General features: G+C 59.8%; 1 protein-coding gene across 5 annotated transcripts in view; it reads left to right on the top strand.

Annotated features, from left to right (window-relative positions):
• Nucleotides 1-18,868, top strand: part of SEPTIN9 (septin 9) — a 151,424-nt gene that overhangs the window by 66,549 nt on the left and 66,007 nt on the right. For 4 of the 5 annotated variants that reach the window (XM_032456737.1, XM_032456739.1, XM_032456738.1 and 1 more), the window contains one exon: nucleotides 14,116-14,757. In XM_032456737.1, coding sequence (XP_032312628.1) covers nucleotides 14,116-14,757 — 642 coding nt within the window. Of the gene's footprint in view, nucleotides 1-6,286; nucleotides 6,411-14,115; nucleotides 14,758-18,868 lie in introns of those variants that run through there. The other variant, XM_032456735.1, reaches the window with a different exon arrangement.

The following is an 18,868-nucleotide window of genomic DNA, read 5'->3' as shown; positions in this document are numbered from 1 at the left end:
GAAGGCTCTCATTCATTCACACCTTTGCAGGCCCAGTGCAGAGAGGGCAGCGGAGTCGTGTTCCCTCCCTCCCTCCCTCACTGATTGCTGCCCCCACCCCACCTCCTGGCCCTGGGGAAACACTGAATTTTGGGGGCAGCTAGGGGAGGGCTGGGGACACTGGTGAAGGAGGGAGCCTTGTCCCCTTCCCCAGTGAGGCTGGGCTAGGGGAGGGGGCCCCCATTCAGATATTTACATCTCTCTTAGTATTTAAATGATGAGGCCAGGCTCCTGCAGACAGCTGTCTTGGAGCCAGCTGTTGGGCTGTGGCCTCCCTCCCGAATTTTTTGTCTCTGACCCAAGTCCCGGCCCTTCCAGCTGTTCCCCCTTCACTTGCGGCACTTCCTCTGATTCTGCTGGTCCTTGTTAGTCATAACCATCTTCCTGGGGGGCGGGGGTGGGGGTAATTAGGTTTATTTATTTGTCTATCCTAGTGGAGGTACTGGGGATTGAACCCAAGACCTTGTGCATGCTAAGCACGTGCTCTACCACTGAGCTACACCCTCCCCTCCATAACCATCTCCTGATTGAGCACTTACTACGTGCCAGGCCCTGGGCTGGATACTGTATCTGCAAAGTCTCTTGGTCCTCCTGGAGCCCAGCAAGGTGGACAGATCACGCAGGTCACGGCTGGCCTGAGACCACACTGGAAGGCAGCCCCCGGTGCTCCCAGCCCCACAGCTGCATCCGTCTACTGCTCCCTACCACCAAAACCTGCCCTGCCGCTCCTGCCCTCGCTGGTGCCACCTCACGGGGCTGCTCCTGCCTGGCTGGGGTGGAATTCAGCCTACCTGGCAGTGGTGGGCTGGCACAGGGGAGGTCCAGAGCCTGAGGCCTGGCAGGGGCTGCTTCTGCGCCTGTCCCAGCCTCACTGCTCTCCAGCTCGGTGACCACGTTTGTGGCCCAGGAATCACAGGGCCCACCTTGCAGGGTGTGTGGCCGGGGCTCAGCGCTGTGCGGGTGCAGTGCCAGTGGGCCCTGTGCGATTTTATAGGCTGGCCTTTGGAGGCCGGGCAAGGATTGCAGGCAGAGCGGGGCGATGGTTTAGCGCGCTGGCTCAGTTCGGCTTCACTCTCGCCCACACTGTGCTGCTGGGCCGGCTGCTTCCTCTCCGTGTCTTGGTTTCCCACCTGAAAACGGGGTGACAGTGAGACCACTCCTTCTGGCGGCGGTCGTGGGAAGTAAAAGAGCTCACGTAACGAGAGCCCTCAGGGTCGTGCCCGGTGTGTGGTGAGCACTCAGTCAATGGTGACTGTTAAACACTCAAGGCAACAGACACGTTTTAGAGACTTACAGGACACGCCGGGCACCGTCTGAAGCCCTAGTGGAAGGGGGGACTGTCTTCATCGGCAACAAAAAGCCCACAGTCTGGGGGGCTCACACAACTCACACTGATTCCTGTCAGTTCTGGAGGCCGAAAGTCCAAGACCAAGGCTCAGGCGGCTCGTGGTCCGGCGAGGGCGCTTCCGGTTCACAGGTGGCGTCTTCTCCCCGCAGCTGCGTGCGGCGGAAGGGGAGGGAGCTCTCAGGGGCCTCCTTTATAAAAGCGCTGATTCCATCAGAGGGGCGCCACCGTCACGTCCTGATCGCCTCCCAGAGACTCCCATCTCCTGATACCATCCCCTTGGGGGGTAGTATTCAACCCGAGAGCTGTGGGGGAGCACCTTCAGTCTGTAGCAGGGCCCAACATGGATGAGTCCGGCTCCTGCCCTGGGGGAGGGGTGTGACCCTCTGCTGGGAGGATGTGGTGGCCGTTCTAGAGGGGAGGGGGCCGGCTGGCTGGAGGCTGCCTGGGGCCCTGGGCGCCAGCGCTGGGCCTCTCCCCTGCCTGTTTGCTGGAGCAGGTGAGTTTTCCTGGAGGCCCTGGGCTGCTTGGACCTTCTCTAAGGTGAACACAGCACAGGCCTTGGTCAGGTTTGGGGGCCTTGTGACCGACACATTCTTCTTCGTCACATGGGCTTCGGCCCCAGCAGTGCCCAGTACGTCCTTTGGTTTGTGACCAATCTAGGGGCTGGGTGGTGGCCGCTGAGGCTGGACAAAGACCTTCTTGGGTGCCTTGTGGGGGGTGGGGGCGGGCAGGGCTGCTGACCAGGGCTGCCTCCAGGATGGTCGGTGCTTAGGGTTTCTCGTAGGGTTCTCAGGAGGGAGATGAAAGAAGGCTTGTGAATGACTTGGGACCGGAACTTTAGAACCACAAAGGAAATTTGGAGAACAGATGCAAGAATACAGAGATGTGAGCTACCTGATGCCACGTGGAGGAAAACCCAAAGCAGTGTCCCTCCATGATCCTGCTTTAAAATACATGCACACATACACAGTAAAAAGTCAGAAGGGCGTTTGCCAAAATACTGACGGTGGGTGTCTTGGTCGTGGATTTATAGATATTTTTCCCTTTATTTTCTCTGTGTTTTGCAAGTTTTCTGCATTGCACACAAATTTTCTGTATTGCTTTTAGAGGCAGGAAAAGAGCAATTGATATTATTAGATACTATTTTTTAAAGTTCACTGTGAAAAAGGAAAACAACTCACCACCTTGCACCCCAGTTTGAAAGACCAAGGGAAAGTGACTGGTCCCCGGACTGATGGCGGCCGGACCAGGGCCCCCCGGTCCCTCTGGCTGTTTCCAGCCCTGGTTGGGGTGCTGGGTGGAGTGCCGGCAGCGGGCAGTGCCAGCAGCTGCATGCTCAGCCGCAGTGGCCGAAATCTCAGTCCTGGACCCCAGCCCAGGCAGGGGTGTGGGCTGGCCTTCCCTGCCCAGCCCCGGCCGGGCCCCTCCAGCTCTGCCGAGTGTTGGGAATCGCTGGGCCTGTTGTTGTAGGAGTGAGGAGAGAAACTTGGAGCTGGTGGCAGACCCCAAAATGGCCCTCAGGGGGTCATTCACTGTCCTGGCTGGAAGGGCCCTTCCAGTCCATCACCAGGATGCTGACGCCAGAGGGGTCATCTGCCTGGCCGGGGTGGGGCGTAGACGGCGCTTGTGACAACCCTGTGCGTCACCTGGCAGCCCCCAGCTCTGGGCCATCTGCAGAGCTCCCCCGGCCCTCCCACACCTGGCAGTTCTGCTCAGGACAACTTGACTGAAATTCTCCATTTTTAGTTAAGAAAAGAATTACTCTTCCTGCAGGCGCTTTGTCTTTGCTGCCCCGGACACTCCCCCTGCCCTTCAGGGGCCCTCAGGCTGGGTGGGTGGGTTATGTAGGGGCCCCGGGCAGTCTCCAGGTACGTGTGTTGCGGGTGGAATGAGGGGGGCTTGGCCTTCTCCTTGCCCCACGTCCCCTGCAGCTGATGGCTGGAAGGGCCTAGCCATTGGGGGCTTCACAGGGTGGGAACTGGGGAGGTGGAGATTGGCAGTATGGGCCCCACATGGCTGGCTGGCAGGCAGGTCAGAGGTTATAGGGCAGAGTTGGCCATGCTGGGTGGTGGGGGTGGGGGTGGGTCTCTCAGAGCGCTCTCTGGCACGGAAGTTTTGGGGTTCCCTATGTACAACTCTCATTCTTTCCTTCTCCCGCAGGCAGAGGCAGAATTGAGAGCTTGTCTGTTTTGGGGGGTGCAGCCCTGGCAGGGGTAGTTGATCTGTCCACCTGCAGCCGAGCAGACCGGTGGCCAAAGGCTCCCGCACTCCCTGCCCCAGAGGCTCTTCCTCTCTTGGGAAGAAAGTGCAAGGGGAGGAAGGACACCTTACAGGGTCACATTTAAGGCTGGTCACCCCCCAGAGGGTGCTTGGGGCACACTGCCCGCCCCAAAGTTGGGTCTGTTCTGTTCTTACGAGGTTTCTCCCTAAACCTGTGCGGGGCACACACTCAGAGGCTCAAAGAAAAAAAGAGAAAAAAGAATAAGTTGGTCGCTGCCTGGAAGGTGGGGCTGGATGGCCACTGGAAGGTGTAACGGAGCAGGTGTGTGGCCAGTGCAGGGAGCTGGGGGCAGAGGTGGGAGGGAGCAGGCTCAGTGGCTGGGAGTCAGAGTGAGCGTGTGAATGTCCTGTGGCTGCAGGAGGACCACAGACTGGGTAGGGGCTTCAAGCACAGTTCTGATTCCAGAAAGTTCAAACTCAAGGTGTGGGCAGGGCTGGTTCCTTCCGCTCAGCCTCTCCCTAAGCTCCTGGGGGGCCCACAGTCCTTGGCACTCTTGGCTGGTAGACGCAGCCCTCCAGTCTCTGCTCCCTGCATCTCCCTGTCTCTGTGTCTGCTCTTATGAGGACACGCACTCTCAGATTTGGGATCCATCCTAAATCCAGTGTGATCTCATCCCAAGGCTCTTAACTACATCTATAAAGGCCCTGTTTCCAAATAAGGTCCTGGGTACAGGTTCTGGGGATCAGGGTGTGGGCCGATCTTCTGGGGGCCCCCAGGGACCCCTCTGCGGTGGCCCACCTTGGGGGCAGCAGAGTGTCTGGGGGGATTGGGAGACCAGGCTCGGACGGCTCTAATGTGTGACTTGGAGTGACCAATGGCCTTTGCGTCTGTATCACGGGGGCGTGGTGGCGTCCTGTCCCGATCCTCTGCTCCGTGATGCGCCCCAGCCTGAGGGCATGGCTGGCTTGTTTTAGGTTTCCAGGGGTCTCCCCAAGTTCCAGATGGGTGTGTGGAGCTGGCCCGGACAGCTTGCCGTCCCTGATGAGAGCCGGGTAAGGCCTCGAGAAAGGGGCCCTGGACGTGGCCTCACTCAGCCTTCAGGGCTGTTTGAAACAGCTGGGCGGCCCCCTGGAAACCCCTTCCAGAATCTTTTCAGTGTCCAGCTGTGGCCTGTCCTACACAACAGACCCACTTCCTCCCGTCAGTTCCCTGGACCCCTCCTTCTTTGCTACCCACCTCCCCACATCGTCCTGGAGGTTAGAGACCAAGATCTCCTGAAGCTGCGAGTCGGCCTGGTGCCTACGGGGCTTTGTGGCCTCCAAGACTCTGTCCTCTCGCCCAGCCCCGCTTGGCCAGCTTGGGGTTATGCACTGTGACCCACCCCATTCCTCAGGAGGCCCGAGGGGCAGCTGGACTCCTGGGTGCTGCTCTGACCGGGGCTTGAACTCTGCTCCCCCGGGTCACCGTCCCCTGTAATTAGGCCAGAGCTCACGTGGGCCGCGGCAGCACCGCCTGTCCCTCTGTGACCCTCCGTGCGGCCTGATTGATGGGAGGCTCCACCTGGGCCAAGGGGCCCCTGGTATCGGGCTGTTTTTAGTGCATTTTTTACGTGTTTTTTTACCATTCCCCCCAGTAGTCAGCAGGGCGGGAAAGGAGGGGTGGGCCCTCTGCCTGGTGGATGAAAAATGGTCACCACCCGTGTGCGTGGCCGCTGGGCTGAGAACAGAGGAGGGAGAGTAGCTCCACCGGGAGCTGGGCCGCCACGCTGACCCCCGCCCTGACCCCCAGTGCCATGGAGCCGAGACTGACCCGCGCGTTCCGAGGGTCTCCCGGTCCTGGTGTGCACCCGGCCCGGTTGCGTGGGGGAGAACCTGCATGGGGCCCGGATGACTGGGGGCAGGCTGGCTGATGTGCAGAGTCTTTTTGGGGAGCGAGTGTTGGGGTGATCCTTGCTTGGGGGCTGGGGGTGGGACTGAGGGAGCAACCCTGGGATAGTCCTCAGTGGGACCCTCTGGTCGGGGGAGGGGCTGCACCCCTGGACCTCGGGGTGCCTGGGGTGGCTGGAGAGTGGGGCTGCGAATTAAAGGGCTCTGTAACCTTTGAGGCCCCCAGAGCTGCAGCCTGTGGCTTCGGGTTTTGAAGTCAGTCCCCTCCCGGGGGCTCCCTCCTGCCCTCCTGGCCTGCCATTTATCAGGGGACCTTTGACCTGCAGAGGCCAGAAAGGTCCTCTGTCCCCTCCTCTCCCTCGAAGCAGGGCCCTCCTCCCCCTTGGCCTTTCAGGCAGCCTGGTCACCAACCCGCCCACCGGCCCGCCCGGTGTCCCCACCCAGGGTCAGGAAATGCTTCCCGTATCTGGCCCACATCTCTGCGTGTGCAGCGGCGGCCCCGGTCCCGCTGTGTCCCCTTGGCCGAGAGAGCCCGCAGCTGGCTCAAGAGAGGGGAGGACAGATCCTTCTAAATGCTCTCATGTTCCCATAACTGTAATTTTGTCAAGAAAAGAAGGAAGTCTGGTGTCTTAGAGCGACTTTTCAAGCCTGCCTGGGATGACCCCAGTGTCGCCAGAGCCGGGAGATGGCTGTAGCGAGAAGAGGCCCCAGGCCGGGAAGTGGCTTCCTCAGAGCGTTTGCTGTGGTTTTTCTCTGCACAGAGAGATTTCTTGAAATTGAAGTTGCTATGTGTCTGTCTGTCCCGTGATGCCTGCCAGGTTCTCCACTGTCGGATGGATCCCTGACCCCGAGAGCCGCCACCCCAGGACCCTTCTCTGGCGAGGGAAGGTGGGGACTGGTAATGAACCAGCCTTAGGTGGGTCGACCAGATAATTCATTGCCCCAATGGGGACACTGCTGGGAGTACACAGGGTGCCCTGACTGATGACAGTGCTACAACAGGTGGGAACCGGGACGTGCCAGGTTGACACATGGGTCCCTGGCCCCAGGAAGACGTGGGGGAGGCTCTGAGGCCAGGGGGCAGCGGGCAGCAGGAAGGGGCTGCTGGGCCAAGGCATTGGCATCCGTGCAGGACTGGACTGAGCTGGTGGCTGACGCAGGCGGAGAGGGGTGAGACTCCATCCCACCAGGCTGGCCCCATTCCAGGGCACCCTTGTGCCCTTCCAGAGCTGGCGAATCACCGTAGGAAGTGGCCTCGGCATCAGTGGAGGCTGAAGAGGGTGAGCGGAACAGCCAGGGCAGTCAGAAGGTGCGTCCTGTGTTCTGTTGGTGCACTCGTTTCCTGCAGCCCCTGTAACAAAATGCCACACACCGGGGGGCTTCAAACCATGGAAAGGTGGCCTCTCCCAGTTCTAAGCCCGGAAGTCGGAAGTCAGCTCAGGGCAGGGTTGGCTCCATCTGGAGGCCCAGAGTCCTTGGGTCCTTGGCTCTTAGATGCATCACTGCATCTTCACACGGTCTGCTCTGTGTCTTCTCCTTTTCTGGCTCTGTCATGGGGTTTAGGGCCCACCCCAGTCCGGCATGGTCTCACCCTGGGATCCGACCTTAATTACATCGGCAGAGACCCTTTACCCACATCACTCTCATAGGTTCTGGGAGTTAGGACCTGTGTTTGACACGTGTCCTCTGCACACAGCAGATTCTGGAAGCCCTTGTAAGGGAATCGGACAGGACCGATTCTGAATGGATCAGACCGCGTAGCCAGGCTGTGAGGAGGGCTGGTGGGCCGCTCGGGCCTGTTCTGCCCGTGTCCTCGCTTGCCAGAGGGCTGGAGAGCTTCTTTCCAGGGAGAAGTTAACACAGTGAATTTGGGGATTAAGAGAACCGCTGCAGTCCCGGGGGCCGGCTGTTGACCACAGCTGCCACTGGGACCCCTGCCCGGTGCGGGGGGCTTGTTCGTGTCCTGACTTGAGTGGCCCTTGCACTCTTTTTGTGCCTGGAAATGTCATGAGCGGGAGGGGCTGTGTGGAGAGGGTCCCCCTGCAGTGAGTGGCGGCCTAGGAAGGGAGAAGGGGGCCTGTTTCTCTCTGCCAACCTGGGAACCCAGCTGGTGGGCAGGGAAGACCTCCTTCAAGCACTGCGGTTCCAGGGCAGATGCCCAGGCCAGGCCCCCCGGGGGGAGGCTGTGAGGAGCAGGAAGGCCCCGGAGTGCCCGTGTCCTAACAGCCAAACTAAAGACAATCATCAAAATAGATGGGGTGGTGGCGGGTTGGGTGGAGGGGTTGACCTCACTTTTTTTTTTACCTGCGGCTGAGTGGTCTCCCCTGGGTGTCGAGACCCGCCGGTGAATCTGAGGTTCTCAGGGACTCTGTGGGCCCTCCCTGCACAGCTCCTCGGGTGAGTGGAAGTGGCCTAGCTGGGTTCTCCTTGTCCAGAGGGCGCAGGTCGTCCATCTGTGGGACTGTGCAGGGCGTTGAGATGCAGGCCTGCCTCTGGCCAGAGGGCCAGGGGGCAGGGGCTGTGTACGGCCTTCAGCCAGCCACGTGTGCGGGTAAGCCCAGGCCGGCCAGCGCCCACAGCCACCATGCTGGCCCCCGGGATCCTGCGCTGGAGGCAGAATGGGGCTGGCACTGCGCTGCGGCTGGCCCTGTGGCCCGACCAGGCCTGCCTCCGGGAAGGCAGAGGCAGAGGCCCAAGGGGAGGATTTCGAGCTGTGGGTGCCAGGCTCTGCCTTCGCTCTCTCTTTATTTGGACTTTGTCTTTGGTGGCGCCGTCCTTAAACCGACGTGTTTCTCTGTGGGAACCCCATGGCCGCCCGCTGACGGTGCTGTTTTCTGATGTCCCCGTCCAGGCTGGGCTCTGCCACCGTGTCTATTTCAAGCTCTTCCTTTTGGACTGTTTTGCTTCCTGAGGACACCCCCCCCCCAACCACTTTCCCCCCTGCACCCTCCTCCCGGCCCTGAGCCTCCCTCCCGCCCCGAACTCCCAGAGGCAGCTCCTCAGACGGACTCAAGGGGGAGGTGATCCCAGGTGGTCCCCGCGCATAGGTGTGAGACAGATCGGAGGGAGGGGCTGTAAGATGCATCGCCACTGGGGTGCTGGGGACTCTGCACCACGCTCCCTAGCTGTGTCCCACCCAGCAGGGGAGCTGGGTATTCACCCTCCAGTTACTGCCTAAAGGCTGTGGGCGTGGGGAACAGTATTAACCCCTCCCTGCCTTCTGGGCTTGGGCGCCGCGCCGCTGCCTTGCACACGCACACCTGCGATGGACACAGGTAAGGCACGTGCAGCCTCGGCCACCGGTGGAATGACCACACCCGCCCGCGGCTGCGCATGTGCAGGTGGTAGTTACACCAGCACGCGCCCTGAGTGCTGCCGAGCACCGCTGCGTCAGCACCTGCAGCACGACAGTCGAGGAAGCGGAAGAGGATGTGGAGGCCTCGGGGGGGGGGGGGGGCTGTGGTCGTGCCACCCACTGTTTGGCCCCAAAAGCAGGAGCCCAGTCTGCATCCAGGCTGGAAAGCCCCCCACGGTACGGCCAGCTCTCAGCTCCTCCGAGGGAGGCACGCAGGGCCTTTGTCCCCTGCCTTTCCCTCTGCCTGGAAGGGTCCCCCTGGCCCCGTTACTTTCCTTTGGAGGAGTTGTTATTTCTGGGGCCGGCCCATTGGCCCACTGACTCCTCTTCTGTCTTCCCTGCCGCACGAGAGGAAGCTGGTCCGCCCCAGCTGCAGCCCCAGCTCCCTGCCCTACAGGAGGGTGAGAAGAGGGGGGCTGCGTCCAGCCCACCCTAGTGATCACGCACGCCCTAGACTTGCTCTGTGAGCCCTGGTGGCCGTGCACTGACCTTTAGGCTGGGGTTTTCCTGTGACCCTTCCCTGCAGCTCAGGCGTCTGAGAGGTGCCTTCCTCCTGGCACCATCCTTTTGGGTTCCCTGGCTCCCAGGTGGCCCGACCCTGGCTCCCAGTTGGCCAGTTTCTTCAGGACAGAACCTGGAAGGGACTCACTCAACCAGGGCCAGTGCTCCTGCGACCTGAGCCTAAAGTTGGACCCCTAAGCTGGGCAGCGGCCACTCTGCTCCCCTGGGGAGCTGCACATGGGTGTGTTTTGACTTGGACTCTGGCTTTCCTTGCCTGACGTTTGCCCTAGGCTGGGCTCTGTGGCTCATCTGTCCTTGCAGGGCTCTGTGGCTCGTCCCAGGGTCCCCTCCCCAGACCCAGGCTTGCCGGGTGCATCAGGAAGCATCTCGGGAGCAGGGAGAGATTTGCAGCGGCCCCACGGTCAGCGCGGGGGGCCTTCACAATGGGCTCTTGTGTGCGGCGCATTCCTCCCTAAACGGGCCCAGATCCCGGCTGCTCCTGCTCCGCCCCCCGGGCACGGCCGCCGGGGGGGTCTGCATCTGGCTGTTGAGGCTGTAGGTGCTTGCTGCACCGGGAGAGCTGGGCTGGAGGCTGCTTCACCTTCTCCCCCTCTGAGCAAGGTTTGCTTCTTGAGAACAGCGTTGATGATAAGTTTTATCCCCTGAAAATATGAAGTGGCCCACATTAGCGCAGGCACACGGGGGAAGGCAGGAGAGTGTCGTGAATGACACAGCCCCTAATTCCCTCCAGAGCCGGCCGTGCTCGCGTGTGCGTGCCCCTGCACATGTGTGTGGGAGATGAAGTCAGGCCCTTGCCTGCTTCTTGGACCCTGCTATTTTTACTTTGTCTTCCCAGCATGTCTCATCTTCAGAACCGTGATTTTGATGACTTTGCAGGACTTCAGCATATGGGTTTCAAAAATCTACGTAAACCCAAATTGTTTCCAGCATTTGCTGTTTGAACACTGATGCAAACGTCCCGTGCATAAATCTTTCTGTGTGTCTGATTACTTCCTGGGGGTAAAGCCCCAGCTGTGGGCCGAAGGGCACGAACAGTCTTGAAGTCCTTGGTGCATGTGGCAGAGGGCAGACTGGGGCTGAGGAGGGCTTTTGGGAGCAAATGAGGTTCAAGCCTGGCTTTGGGAGGGCTTGAGTTCATGAGCCGGAGAGCAGGGGCGTTCTTGTTTGGAGGATGGTGTAAGCAGGGGTGGGCCCCTCGTGCGCTCTGGGGGATGACAGTCATTTTCCCTCCCAGTGGCAGTGTGGTGACCCTCCCCAGTGCAGCCTGGTCCTGTGTTCGCCTGGCGCCCCGCAGCAGTTCGTCACATCCTGTGTGCCCTCTGAGTGCATTAACATCCTGCAGGCGAAAGAGGAAGCAGCCCTAAGGCCGCTCCCCGCTGCCCTGGTCCAGCCAAAAGCCACTTTTCTGCCCAGTCGGTTCCCCACACAGCCAGTCATCGGATCTGCTGTTGTGGTCATGTAGGGGATGTCCAGTCTGCAGAGTGACAGGTTCATGACCACTCTTGCTGGCTCCTGCGGCCGCACATGGACACCCTGGGAGGTGGGAGATGAAGACAGTTTAAAAAAAAACAAAAACCACCGGTTCTCCACGGAGGAAGTGGAGGGCGTTTCCAGGGCGGGACCTGGAGCGTGTTTTTAGTCCTCCGATGGGGGACAGGATGCGGGGGGACTCTGTCCTGGCAGCTTTGGGACAAACTATCAGCTAATTTTTCCCACCTGGGTGCTACTCTCATCACCACGTCGTCTGTACAGAGGCAGCCGCTCGTGGGACATCAGAGCTGGCCTTAAAAAACGATCTTTGGTTTCATCACCAAATATTCTGGTTATTCCCGTGATGACGCCTCCTACCGTCCAGGGTTTTATATGATTCCAGCACAGGGAAAAGGAGGCAGCGTTTCCTCCTCCGGGTCCCCCATGCAGCACCTCGGGTGCTGAGCCATGCTTCCGTGGGTCCACCCGTGGGACGTTTGTTGAGTGTGGTTGGGGCTGGATTAGGGCTGGGGTGCAGAGTAGGAGGGCAGGGGCTCCAACAGCCTCATAGCCTAGAGGTCTCATCCTTCAAACCTGGGGACCATGTGAGGACACAGTTACGGGCATTCAGCCATGGATGCCCTGGACTTTCGGAGGATTTGACAGGCACTTGACCTCTCCCCGGGCACTTCAGTCTTCTTTGGACGGGAGTTTGCACCCTCTGGTTATCTGGCCGGATAGCCCCTGGTGGAGGCGAGGCTGCAGCAGGCTGGGGTCCCTGCATGGCCACACCCCTGCCGCCCTCGGCGGGGGGGGGGGGGGGTTGGGGGGTAGGGCGCGAGCACATCATCAACCCAAGGTCATGGGCGGGGCCCACTCGCCTAACGCAGCCTGTGAATGTGACTTTGTTTGACAGCATGGTGTTTTTAAAGGGATTGTTTTGCTCTGTGCCATTATTTTAAAAAGTCAGGAGACAGCAGCACTGTTTACAGTAGCCAAGACACAGATAGATGCAACCTAAATGTCCATTGATGATTGTTTGAAGAAATTGTGGTGTGTATGTACATATACACGCACACAATGGAATTCTACTCAGCCATAAAAAATACAGTAATGCCATTTGCAGCAACATGGGTGAACCTGGAGATTGTCATACTAAGTAAAGTAAGGCAGAAAGAGAAAGAAAAATGCCATATAAGACCACTTATTTGTGGGGTATTAAAAAAAGGGACACAAACGAACTTGTTTACCAAATAGAGACAGACTCACAAAGAAAACAAACTTACGGTCACCAGGAGGGAAAGGGGATGGGGAGGGATAAGTTAGGAGTTCAGGATTAGCAGATACACACTACTTTATATAAAATAGATGAACAGCAAGGTCCTACTGTACAGCACAGGGACCTGTGTTGAGTATCTGTGATAGCCTATGATGAAAAAGTATGGAAAGGAGTATGTGTGTGTATCCACATGAGTGAATCACTATGCTGTACACCGGAAATTAACACAACGCTGTGACTCATCTATGCATCACTTAAATAAAAAAATAAAAATCAGAGATAACCATATATGAAAAAATCCAGATTTTCTTGACTCCAGAGTTCTGGCCATGTGGGGCCCACATGACAGCAGTGATGGAGAACGGCAGGTGTGTCCCTGAGACAGGGTGCGCCTTGGCTAGCCTGCTCCTGAAATCTGCATGGCTCCCTCCCTCTGAGGACGCTTCCTGTCCCCGCAGGGCCTCTGGGACGCTTGGGCCTTGCAACTCAGGATTTTGTGCCCTCAGTCCACAGAGAAGGAGGTGCGCCCAGGGCTTAGCGAGGGTCCTCCAGGAGGGCCACGTTTGGGGAACTGGTAGTTCACGCAGCCAGGAATCAGGGACTGGGGCACCCTTTGCTTCCTCCCACAGCCAGCGCTTAAGAGCGCATACTCCCCTGGCCACCCACCCACTCAGCCACCCACCACGCCCTGGTCTTCTGAAGGAGGTGTTGTCCACGGGGAAGAGGGCTGTGCTGGGATTTAGAGGAAGGAAGACTGGACAGAGGGGCTGCTCAGAATGAGCCGGTGTTGGGGGCTGGGGACCAGCTGTGGGCTGGGGGAGGAAATGGGGCGGGGTCTGGTGTAATTGCTGGCTCCTGGGGCTGTGAGACGAGGTGGGGAGAGGGGTGGGAGAGACACTGTGGGTCTCTGAGGGCCAGCCATGGGCCCAGCCTGGAAGGAGCTGGTTGAATGTTCCTGCCACGTGGGCCCCTTCCTGCTCTGGTCTTTATAACCAGGAGCAGCTGGTTCTCGTTTGCCGCAAGGCTGCAGGGACTGTGGGGATGGTGGCTTCCTAGGCACTGTCCCCACCGCCTTGGAGACAGCAGATCCTGGCAGAGATGGCGGGTGGCCGGGCAGAAGTGCTGGGAGTTGGGTGGTCAGCATCCCGCGGGGGCCCAGGCCCGGCCCGGGCAAGTAGTAAAGGATGGAGGCAGGTGCAGCCGAGGGCGGGAGCTAAGGAAGTCGGTGGTGCGGACTGTGCCAGGGCTCTTCGTTGTCCCACCAGGAGGGGGACAGCCAGGTGGTTAGAGCCTGGGGCCTTGGCGTTAGACACATGCACCTTCTGGCCCTGCCACTCCCTCCACGCCGCCGGGCACATTGCTTAAACACCCGGCCTCGGTTTTCCCGCCTGCACCAGGGGATTATAGCCTCAGTTACACCGTGGGGTTATGGTGAGGAGTAAACAGGACTGCGCGCAGTCAGCGCGTGCCTTGCCTTTGTTAGGACTTCTGGTGTTGGCTGTGCGTGCTGCTGTCGATGTGATGATGTCATTACCATCGTGATTCTGATTGGTTATGGTTGTGGCTGTTACTATGGGGGTGTCCCCCCCACTGCTGCTGATGGTGTGTTTGCTGATGGTGTCTGTGTTGGGTGGAGGTGAGGAGCGATGAAGGAGGCCGTGACAAAGAAGTCAAAGGCCCCTCTTGAGCCAGAACGTCCTTCTAGAAAACGTAGCTGGCGGGGCCATGGCCACAGCAGGACAGAGAGGACACAGGATGCATCCTGCAAGCTTCAGCCTTTTCTCTCTCTCCCAGAGCACTTGATTGCTGGTCCTCGTCCCCTAAGAGCCTGGGGCTGTCCCCTTTTCTTCCTGAATGGTGAAGGGTGCAAGAGTCTCCCCGGGGGTCCTCGCTGTAGCATCCCGGCCAGCTACCTTCCAGTGCTCACCGTTAGCAGGATGTTCCAGGAGTTCTCGAGCTCTCTGCTCATCACATTCTCCTCTCTCTCTCTTTCAGCCTTGAAAAGATCTTTTGAGGTCGAGGAGGTCGAGACGCCCAACTCCACCCCACCCCGGAGGGTCCAGACTCCCCTGCTCCGGGCCACTGTGGCCAGCTCCACGCAGAAGTTCCAGGACCTGGGTGTGAAGAATTCAGAGCCCGCAGCCCGCCATGTAGACTCCCTAAGCCAGCGATCCCCCAAGGCTGCCCTGCGGAGGGTCGAGCTCTCGGGGCCCAAGGCCGAGCCTGTGTCTCGGCGCACCGAGATCTCCATCGACATCTCGTCCAAGCAGGTAGAGAACGCCGGCACTGCCGGGCCGTCCCGGTTCGGGCTCAAGAGGGCCGAGGCGCTGGGCCACAAGACGCCAGAGCCCGCCCCTCGGAGGACGGAGATCACCATAGTCAAGCCCCAGGAGTCAGCCCACCGGAGGGTGGAGACCCCTGCCTCCAAGATCCCTGAGGTGCCCGCCGCCCCCGCCGCTGACGCAGCCCCCAAGAGGGTCGAGATCCAGGTGCCCAAGCCAGCCGAGGCGCCCGCCTCCCCCATCCCACCCCTGACCCTGGAGAATTCAGAACCCACCCCGATGTCTCAGCTGCAGAGCAGGCTGGAGCCCAAGCCCCAGCCCCCCATGGCCGAGGCCCCACCCAAGAGCCAGGAGGGTGAGTAGCAAGGCGCTGGTCCTCCGTCTGCGGTGATGAGGGTGGGGAGCTGGCTTCGCCCTAAGTCTTGGAGGAAGACGCCAGCTATTAAGTGGGGGACTTGTGCTTCTGAAGGCTCAGGGGAGGAGACTGGCGATTCTTTCTGTCCATGGGGGATGGACCAAGATGCAGCAAGTTGGATCTGAGTTAGACTTTGCAAAGAACCTCTAGGTTGTGAAGGGCCCCATTTGTGGGTCAACAGGGGCCGTGGTGTCACCTCATACTGTCTCCGTGAACATAACTACTCTGGGCACCTCATGTTGGAGTCATAAGTATCTGTCCTTTAGTGTCTGCCTTATTTCATGAGCATCATGTCCTCAGGTTCATCCGTGTTGTAGCGAGTGTCAGAATTCCTTTCCTTTTTAAGGCTGAATAATCCCTTGTACGGATGGACCATACTTTGCTTATTCATCCATCGCTGATGGACACCCGGGTCCTTCTGCTGCTTGACTGTTGTGAATAAAGCTGCGATGAACATGGGTGGGCAAATATCTTGAGACCCTAGTTTCAGTTCTTTCTGGTTTTCTGTTTGAATGAGAATTTTCCAGTTGTCAGTGGACTCGGGGACCTGTGAGGGGGTGGGAACAGGAGGTGCTGGGTGAGACCTTTGCCTCTCGCACTTCGGTGGGAGCAGCCACGTCCTGCTCAAGTGCACATTTGACTGAGCCGGTCAGGTTGGGGGTGAGGGGCTGACTCTGAATTTCCTATGGTGCTGGGCACGGGGACAGAGGACATTTGGAGGTCCCTTCCAGTCCTGGCGTGAGTCCGCGTCCCCCTCCCCAGGACCCTGCAGAGCCATCCCACCCCCCAGGCACAGTGGTGTTGGTGTCAGGACCTAGGCTGATGTTTGGGGAGTGGCTGGGAGGCTGTTTCCTCAGGGTGTTCCGCTGGTCTAGGGCCTTTGTTGCTGGATATGTTCCCCCCACCGGGGGTGAGGTGCGTGCACTCAGCTCAGTCAAACAGGATGTGGCTGGGGAGATGGTTATCACCGGGCCCGTCCAGATCTGGATGACAGTTGGCGCTGGATGCCCGGGGAGGTGGTCCTGGCTCTGGGGGACAGGCAGGCGGGGTGTCTGCTCAGGTCGGCACTGTCCTTGGTCATCAGGGTGGGCGGGGCAGAGCCTCAGGCATGGACCAGAACTGCTCCCTCCAGCAGCAGACACTGCTGACCCTGTTCACACGGGGGCATGGGTGGCTCAGGCCCGCTCTGCCTCGGGAGCAGGACGTGAGCAGCCGTCGAGGAACAGAACGGGGTTGGGGTTGCTGTGGGAGGCCCCCCGGGAGCCGAGGCTTCATCAGCAGCGTTTAAACAGGGTAGCATTTAATCAGCAAAGAGGCGGAGAGAAAAGCATCCGCGGTGGAGGCAGCAGTGCAGAGGGGTCGGGGAGCCTGGGACTCGGACGGGACTGTGTGGTTTCCCCCGGGGGAGATGGTTTCAACGTCTGCGCTGGCCGTGAGAGGAGCGCCGCCGGCACCCCAGACCCGCTGTCCCCTCCAGGCAGGCGGGAGTCCAGCTCTTCGTGGAGAGGTCCGTGGGCCAGGGAGGCTGTCCTCCCGCCCCTGGAGCTCGAGCTAGCGGTTGGCGCGTGTACCAGTGTGTACACGTGTGTGAACTTACACGTGTGCTGAGCCCTGTCCCTCCATGTCTTACTGGCTGGCTGGGGAAGGGGCTCCCTGACACCAGAACTCACAGGTTAAGACCCTTAGGTGCGTTTGAATCAGGCAGCGGGATGGGCAGAAGCGGCAGAGAGGACAGATACGTGGGTTTGGAGGAGGTGGGGGCTTGGATGACTGCCTGGGATGATTCTTTTCATTTAAAATGGCACTCCAGAGGTCACTGCAGCGTGAGCCTGGCAGTAACGCAGGGCGAGAATTGGGCTGGGAGGAGGAGGAGGCAAGGCCCAACGGCTGGGGAATTTGACCTTCACCGGCTCGGCCTTGAACATCCAGTCCTGAGGTCTTGGGCAAGTCCAGGTTGGGGGCAGGGTGTTCCCGGAATCTACTGCAGTGGCTTCTAGGGACCCCAGATCTGAGCTCCCGCCCAGCCCCTGCTCTGGGGCTCTGTCTGCTTCTCCCTCCTTCCCCTCATCTGGTCTCGGCCTGTCCAGTCCCTCCCGGCACAGACCCGGTTCTTATTTCCTGTCCATCTTTCCTGCAGACCAGGTGCTGGGTTGGGTGCCCTTGGAAGCCCCCAGCCAGCAGTCCCTGCTCTGGCTGCCCTCTGTGGGCTCACTACCCCTTATACCTGAGGGCCAGCTGGCACTGCAGGGGCAAAGGACCAGGGAGGTGGGGAGCTCTGTGCCCTCGGGTCAGACCCAGCCCTCTGCCTCTGCCGCCGGGAAGCCTTCCAGTCTGTGACCGTGGGTGCAGGACAGGGTCTCCTGGGGTCTCAGCTGAGTTGCTTCCTAGATGGACCTCCCTGAAACCATGGGATTCTAGTTTACTTGAGGGTGGGGCTGTTGTTTTTTTAAAGCATCTCGTAAGATGTTGAGTGACTTAGACATAGTAGATGCTCAATAAAACGATGTTGGAGGAGTGACATGGGGACAGCATCTTTGTGACTTACAGGCAGGTGCAGGGACCTCAGGGACCCCACGAGAGCCCCCCAGGGACTGAGCAGATACTTCCCTGGTCCACCAAGAACCCGCAGATCTGATCCACTCACTCCGGTGTGTTGAGTTCTTGGTTTACAAGGCTGCTGGCCCCAGTCCATGAACCAGACATGCTCCTTCTTGTCCTGTGGGATCATCCTTGCTTCCTCTCCCAGGTCCCTGCTCTCCCTCTGCCCCTGCCTGGGTGGCTCTGGGTGGGGCTGGCTGCAGGACCCAGAACCATGTCTGCAAGGCGTGCTCCTGGCTCTTCCTCCCCCGGGAGCCACCCTCCTGGCTCCACCGGCCAAGTTTCCCCGAGGCTGCCTTATAAGGCGGGCGCTGGCTGCTCACTCCTGGGTCTGGTTCTGTGCTGTCTCTGGATGCTCATTGGAGGCGTGGGGGAGGCCAGGGTGACCGGCAGCGTGGAGTGGGGTGTCCTGAGGCTGGCGCCCGGCAGAGCTCTTGGGCGTGTCCAGCCTCCGTCCCATGGCCCAGCTGGTTCTGAGCCATCGCTTCGCAGCCCCTCCTCTCCAGGACTCCCCAGCTCAGTTTCTCGATCTGTCAAACGCGGGAGGGGTTGGGCCTGCTGGCCCGAGGCAGGGGCAGAGGAGGGGTGGGGGGTGGTCTGAGATCTCCAGGTGCAGCTGCCTGTGCCCAGCCACCCAGCGACCGAGACAGGTGTCCAGTCCATGGTGGTGCTGGGGCCTCCTGTGATGTGGTGTGACATTGGGGAGGGGTGGGGTGGATGCAGCGAGTGTCTCGGTAGGGTTTTCCTCTGACTGAAAACATCTAGAAATATCCTCGGTCGTGGGTAGAGCCTTAAGGAAGGGGGTGTCAGGTCCCCTACGCCTCTGCTGGTAGGTGTGGCTTTTTGGCAGGCGAGGTGAGCCTGCCCCCTCCAGGTGTCCCTGGGTGTCTGCTGCACCAGGTCCCCATCAGGGGCTGGGACAGAGCAGGGAAGGTCCCACTTCCCGGAGGGCTACAAACACAGGGCTTCCTTGGGCCCCCAGCAGGGACATGAGGCTGAAGGAGGCTGGGCAGAGAAGGCTCTGGGGACAGTGTCGAGGGGCAGGCAGGGAAGTGGGAGGCCGTGATGCACCCCAGAAGTGTCTGGGTGGGGATGGGAGTCTGTGAAGTGGGGGGGAACCACCATTTGATGAGGGAGGAAGGGCCCAGCTCTGCGAAGGCTCCCTAGACACCCCCCATGTTTACAGGACACCTCACTAACTGGGGTCCACATCTTGTCCATCCTTTCACCCAGCACCTGGCCTACGGCAGGAGCTTGGGAAATGCGGAGGGGCTTGGCGTCTGATAAAGCAGTGGCCTTGAGTCTTGCTGTGCCTTGGGCCCTTAGCCCGCAGGAGTTTCTTCTGTGGGGGTCTAAGTGTTTCCATCCTGGTGGGACAAAGGCCGTGCCTCCAGCAGGAACAGCCCCACCTGGCTGTCTTACCCGGAAGACTTCTCTGCTCTGGGCTCCTCCC

This window comes from Camelus ferus, chromosome 16 (assembly GCF_009834535.1).
Source record: "Camelus ferus isolate YT-003-E chromosome 16, BCGSAC_Cfer_1.0, whole genome shotgun sequence".
In the NCBI taxonomy this organism is placed as follows: Eukaryota; Metazoa; Chordata; class Mammalia; order Artiodactyla; family Camelidae; genus Camelus; species Camelus ferus.
Note: the sequence above shows the minus strand (reverse complement) of the source record. Positions and strands in the feature narration are given on the sequence as shown.